The 7,093-nt window shown below is 29.1% G+C and overlaps 1 protein-coding gene across 2 annotated transcripts in view; it reads left to right on the top strand.

The window, feature by feature from the left end:
• The window catches only part of Oseg1 (intraflagellar transport protein Oseg1), a 42,077-nt gene that overhangs the window by 11,884 nt on the left and 23,100 nt on the right, over window positions 1–7,093 (top strand). For both annotated transcript variants that reach the window (XM_014432583.2, XM_014432591.2), the window contains exons 8-11: window positions 1,175–1,263; window positions 2,719–2,827; window positions 3,790–3,882; window positions 3,963–4,151. In XM_014432583.2, coding sequence (XP_014288069.1) covers window positions 1,175–1,263; window positions 2,719–2,827; window positions 3,790–3,882; window positions 3,963–4,151 — 480 coding nt within the window. The remainder of the gene's footprint in view (window positions 1–1,174; window positions 1,264–2,718; window positions 2,828–3,789; window positions 3,883–3,962; window positions 4,152–7,093) is intronic.

Below are 7,093 nucleotides of genomic sequence, written 5' to 3'. Positions count from 1 at the left end.
TATTTGTAGTTGTCATATATACTTGTTACTGTAAGAATTTATTTTCAAATGAAATTACAAAAATAATATTTTACATTTTAAAACCACAAAATATTTAAATTATGTTGAAATGGACAAATAAATATTATTTGCTTATATAATACATTATAATTAAGGCCGCCCATAGCTCAGTGGTTAAGACACAGTCTTACCAATTTGATGTCTATTGGCGGTGCCGGTTCGAATCCTGCCTGGGATGTTGACTTTTTCATTGAGTGGGAGTCCCACAAAATGAAGAACTTTGACCCCCAACTATGGTTAGGTAGTTTAGGACTCCAGTGGAACTGGACTCCAATCTTGGCCGAAAAAACAAAACACATTAAAATGCAAACAAATTCTGCTAATAATTCAAATTAGTTGTAAACTATCTATAAATTGGAAATAATCATTAACTTAGAATATATTACAAATCTTTATTCTTTTAATCCTTATTCCTGAACAAAAATCCATCATGCAATTACACTTTCTCTTTCTCAGAATGTCATACATTTAATTAGATCAAATGATCTAATTTTTTATTTTCCATTCGTGTTTTTTTTAATGCCTATATTCTGTCCATGGCAAGAGTTAATATTTTCTTTACATCCAGTTTTATAATATCTCCACAATACATATAGTGTTTTATGTATAAATTGTTAAATGCTGAGTATATTTTGAATAAATTAACCTAGAATATTAATTGATCCCACATAAATTAAGGAACTAACCAACATTTTTGTGAAATTGTATTTTATATGCTATATTTATATTGATAATTTTGTCTAGAAATTGAATTTTCCTATAGAACCTTAAGAGATATAGAGGATAATTTTGTTGTGAAATGAAAAAAATGATGATGTAGCTTAAAAAACACAACAAAATATGTTGGTTAGTTCCTTGTTAAATATGAGGATTTAATTATGTTTTACTATGATATAATAAATTTGTTATGCAAATGGAGGTAAAGTATACTTCAAAATCATAAAATTTTCAATTGAACTATCTCCTGAAATTTTTTGTAGAGTAAGTTTATTAGTTAATTTAATGAATTAATCTTGCCTTTTTTCAAATTGTAACTATATTGCAAAACAAAAAATGAAATTAATTTAATTTGTTCAAATGTATGCTTTTGGCTTTAATTCTGCTATTATTTCAGGTCCTAGGATGCCAAGATGGAACTATTGCATACTATCAAGTAGTATTTAGCAAAGTACATGGTTTATACAAAGAGAGATACGCATATAGGTATTTTTTTTTTTAAATTGTTTTATACTATTATATATATTAATTTGTATTTCCATCCTCATTGAATATGTTGGTTTCAGTCTGCTGATTGATTTAAATAAATCTTAACTTGAGGTTATTTGGACCCTGCAGAGGTGATTTTTGAAAGATATAAAAAAGGTTTTAAATTACGTCTAGATCTCTTATTATGAAAATATAAGCATTACCCCAAGTCTCTACAACAGTTATGAGCAGTATCACTAGGTCCTGAGGAACTTTACCATGTTCTCCCTGCTTTTTTCGGTTTAAGTCAAAGTTGTCCCATGTTATGATACCAACTAAGATTAATGAGGTCAGACCATTTAGATGAATTGTATTGGTGCAAAGTGTCTTCTACAATTTTACACTCTATCTCTTTTTTTTTTTTTTTTTTTTTTTTATAGAATGACCAGAAATACTCTTTGTGTTCTGTAGTCAATCAATCTTTATAGCTAACTTGGTTTTTTTTTTTAACTTCCCTAGAAATGAATTTGAGGCTTGTTTGGCGATTCTTCATTTCCTCAATTCGAAGTTTTTCATTCATTACCCTAGTACTCTTAGTCTCAAATCTCTCTTTCATTTGGGTCTGTTTAAACACTGACACTTCTTTGTTGTCTTCCATTCTGTTTAAGCTCTACCTGTCTTATTTGAATTGCCTCCTCATTTTGGTTACTATGTTTACTTGGTATTTTCTCAGATTTTTGTAACTACTTCTCAGATGCATGTGGTGAGAGATCACCTTATGCTATAGTTCTAAGTCATGTAATTGCTTCTGGATTTCTTAGTCGTTTTACTTCAGTATTTACTTTATTTGTAGAAAGATTAGTTTTGATAATAGTTTATTGATATTATTTTTAATTGCAAAGCGTATTTTTATGATTATAATTGAAAACCACAAATGAAAAATGAGGTATCTCACTTTTTACTAAATATTCAGGAGAAAAAAGTTTATCTTAGAAACTTTGAGTAAGTTCTACAAGAGCCAAGTTGGAAAAATATAAAAATAGTTATAGATTCTTTTTGTAAAGTAGGTTCTGATGTAGTTTTCAAATTAATAAAAACTAAACAACTAAAATAATGCAATAAAATAAGGCAGAATTTCAATACCCCATAAGCTGGGTAAAAGCAAGGCATCTTTGTGTTTTATGGGCCTGCAATTAGGTATGCTGTGTTCTAATTGTTAAAATAAAATTAAAATTTAAGATACCTAATGATTATTTATGAGGTATGGTACCTCATTTTTCCTCATCACCACTCTGGTTAACTCGATTTAGGTAAATTCAAAAATGATTTTAAGCTCTTTAAGCGTCTTTATCCACCATCCTAAAATCTATCAGAAACTTATAACTCAATTTTGAGAAAGAGCAAATCAAGCTACCTAATTTTTCCACTGTGCTCTTCAATTAATTAATGTTTTGTCATTATTTTCCATTTTAGGGACAACTTGACTGATGTTATTGTTCAACACTTATTAACAAACCAGAAAGTAAAAATAAAGTGCCGAGACTTAGTGAAAAAAATAGCTATCTACAAAAATAGGCTTGCAGTAAGTCATTCATTTGTGTAAATATTCTCATCATTTATGTATACTAATCAATTAAAGTCTCCATAATATTTTTTTCTGTTTTTGCTAATTTATTGGATCCAGTTAATCAGGGAAGGATTAAAAGTTTACCACATACTGTATGTGTCGAAATTGAAAAAAAATTAAAATAAAACTTTGTAGTCCCTATAGGTCTACATTTTGTATATATTAAATATATGTTATGTTAACTTTTTTTTTATTTGAAGGGAAATAAAGAAAATAATTAGTAATGGAAAATCCTTAACATAGATATTTCTATTTAACTTCTATATTACCTCTATTAAAAATTCATTGAATATCATATCCAGATTCATAATTGAAATGAAAAATATCTTTATTAGTCTGGGACATAGACTCTTTAGAATAAATCTTTAATACATTTTATTACTTAATATAAATAATAATTATTAAATTTTTAGAAGTTATAATAATATCACAGAAAAAAACAAAACAATTATATTATATTCATTCTAATTGGAGAAGGAACAGATGGTTGAAAAAGAGGGATTGAGAATTCAAATTCAGCTTCGAGTTCATCTAAGAGTCTGCCGTACACCAAACAGACACAGTCATAGTGGAGGAAAACCAGGAAGAAAATAGTTAATGGGTTTTGAGTTGAAGCAGATAAGGGTGTTGATTGAATTGTTAAAGGTTGCTAGGGTTTGATTGAAAATTTGGGAGATTTGTGGTTTCCAGGAAAGGTTAATTGATCATAAAGGTAAGGATAGTACTAAATAGGTTTTAAGATTATCCCCTCATAATTCTCAGTTTAGTTTTATTGAATCATTAATTGCCCGATGTTATTCTTTTTTACATTCATTGCACATACAATAGAAAATGATGGAATCCACTGTTTGGAGATAAACTAGCTAGAATAATGTAAAACTCATTATTATCATTAATTATTCCTCAAACAATTTCAGGTTCAGTTGGGGGAAAGAGTTGTTATTTATGAACTCTATTCAAATGACTCATCTGGTATGCGTTATCGTGTGAAGGAGAAATTAGTTATAAAAGTGAGTTAGTTTTAAGAATATCTTGTTTAAATGTTTTTTTATTTTTAGATTAATTTATTTATCTTATTTTTTTATTTTAGGTTGATTGTTATTTATTAGTTGTCTGTTCCAACCATGTTGTCCTATGCCAAGAGAAGCGCTTACAATCACTAACATTTACTGGCACTAAGGAACGAGAATGGGAAATGGATTCTGCTATTAAGTACATCAAGGTGGTGGGAGGCCCACCAAAGAGAGAAGGCCTTCTCCTCGGTCTGGCTAATGGACAGGTTATAGTTCTAAGTTAGAGCAATTGTCATTGTTGAATGAATGTTTATTATATGAAATTGAATTGGTTTCTTTTACCAATTTATTAATTTGGATTATGTCATTGAATGGCCTTATTACCGTCAAATTCTAGATGAATATTGTGGGCTATGACAGTCTATTTCAGGGGAACTTTTTCTAAGGTGTGCCACAAGCAGAGGTTCTCCATATTGAGCTATACCACTATTGTACTCCCCTCCTCACCTCTTCCATACCCTGTCTCTTGCAGAATAATTATCGTTATATATAATATATTCGTTTGTTTTTAAAAATATTTCTTCTCTTTTCATAAATTTTTAGAATATACCTGCATAATGAAAACAGTTAATTATTCTATAGAAATGTATTTACAGTCTTTTAGCATTTTGTACTTGGGGTTGCTTCTTGTTTCTTTCTAATCATTAATATCTATTAACTCAAGAGTCATTTCAGAAAATTCAAATTACTAAACCTCATTTTTTCTCTTTTTCTTTTAAAGAAATAACAGTTATAAAAATATCTAAAGAATGTATAAGTACAGTAAATATATTGCATAAAAATGTTACCACAAATAAATTGATAATAATCCTAACGATAATCCACAATTGGTAATGAGCCTTCTGAATTTAATTTTGTTTGCCAGATTTTAAAAATTCGTTTCTACTCTCGAACAACTATATTTATTTTTCTGCAAGATCATGTTGGAGTAAGTTTCTCATACATATATGTTAAACCAATCCTGCAAGGATTTAAATTACAATTGTATTTAAATTTAGTTATAATCAAACTAACCAAGTTCACAATCTTCTTTGTTCCTATTGTTCTTGTCCAAGCGTCCAAAATGGCTTCCTTCTTGACAGAAATTGATGAGGACCTCCTCATCCTGAAGACATCCTTTCACCTGCCCGTCCACACAACGAATGAATCTTCCAATACGAAAACCTGCCTTGAGGTTACATGTAAACATCGATTGTCCCACAACAGTTAGGGATTTTTCCAAATGATTTACTTTCTGAATATTATTCATTTGCACTATTTCTTGATTTCTATTTTTCCTTTAATTTTCTATATTTTCAATTATGAGGGGACGAGTTAAAATAGTTTTTATGATATTTGAATCTGCTCAACGTGGCCTTGATTCAACATACCGCCATCTTGGTTTTGTTTTTAATCACAAAGTTATTATAGACAATGAAAATTGGTTAGCTTGCTTTTTGGATAAACAAAACAAATTAACAATCTTATAATGATACATAAAATAAAACATATTATAAACCCTTTATACATCAAAATATACTATTTACTACAAAAGGAGCATATTACAGTATATATAAATATTATGATATTTGAATCTGCTCAACGTGGCCTTGATTCAACGTACTTGACTGAAGAATACGTACCGCCATCTTGGTTTTGTTTTTAATCACAAAGTTATTATAGACAATGAAAATTGGTTAGCTTGCTTTTTGGATAAACAAAACAATGAATATTAAAATGATACATAAAATAAAACATATTAAAACCATTTATACATCAAAATATACTATTTACTACAAAAGGAGCATATTACAGTATATATAAATATTATGATATTTGAATCTGCTCAACGTGGCCTTGATTCAACGTACTTGACTGAAGAATACGTACCGCCATCTTGGTTTTGTTTTTAATCACAAAGTTATTATAGACAATGAAAATTGGTTAGCTTGCTTTTTGGATAAACAAGACAAATTAACAATCTTATAATGATACATAAAATAAAACATATTATAAACCCTTTATACATCAAAATATATTATTTACTCAAAAAGAGCATATTACAATATATAGATATATATCACCGAAATTTTTCATGTTTCTCCTGCTAACCATGTATTTTGTTTTATCCGTATTTATTTCAAGACCCAGTCTAGTTGGAGTTTATTAACGAGGTTGTATTTAGTTCTATAGTTTTTTTTTCCCCACCGAATAATACCAAATCATCAGCATAGCCGAGCACTGGTATTTTACTACCCAAAGTTAAATCCTTTTCGATATTTATCACACTTTTAATGACCTATTCTAGTGCTAGATTAAATAAGATAGGTGATAAAGAATCACCTTGTTTTAAACCCGACCGGACCTAGAATTTCTCAGAATAATGATTACTGATTCGTACCTTATTAAACGTTTTGGTCATGCACATCCGTATGAGATTTACAAACTTCTTTAGTATTCCCTGTTCAATTAGAATATTATACAGCTTCTGGCAGTCAATAGAATCATAAGTCTTTTGGAAATCTATATAAAGCTGATGAACTACCCTCGTTGTATTCCAACTTTTTCTGCAAGATTTGCCGTAATGATAAAATTTGATCAATAGTTGAACGATTTTGTCTAAAACCACATTGGTAGTCTCCGATAATTTCTTCAGTGTATTTCGTGATTCGACTAGTTAAGATTAGCATAAATATTTTATAACATATAGGAAGAGTGAGATTCTTTGATAGTTATTGCAGTCCGTCGTCGGCCCCTTTTTGTGAACAGGAATAAGTAGAGATTCCTTCCATTCCTCAGGCATCTCCTCAATATGTTATCAGAATAATAACTTTAATTCTAGTATACTAATTCAATGAATACTTAGATAGCATAATGGCAGGGTCTCCTCTGATAATGGTATCATCAGCATAAGTGAGAATTTGAACCTCTCACTTGAAAGAGTCACTAACTTGGATTCTTTAAACCTTATCAGATTTTTTCATACTTAAATTAAAAGTATACACAATCCCACCAATATTTGGATTTACTGGTCTATATCATATATTTCACCTCATTAGTTAAATATTAATTATTTTTACTATCGAAAACAAATTTTCAGAATTGCTCTAGCCTCAAAATGCTGTTTTTGTTTGTTATTGTCAATGTATTTAATGTGCATATATATGCA

This window comes from Halyomorpha halys, unplaced genomic scaffold, assembly GCF_000696795.3.
Source record: "Halyomorpha halys isolate HHAL.00 unplaced genomic scaffold, Hhal_1.1 Scaffold41.1, whole genome shotgun sequence".
In the NCBI taxonomy this organism is placed as follows: domain Eukaryota; kingdom Metazoa; phylum Arthropoda; class Insecta; order Hemiptera; family Pentatomidae; genus Halyomorpha; species Halyomorpha halys.
The sequence above is the reverse complement of the archived record's forward strand: the minus strand, read 5'-3'. Positions and strand labels throughout refer to the sequence as shown.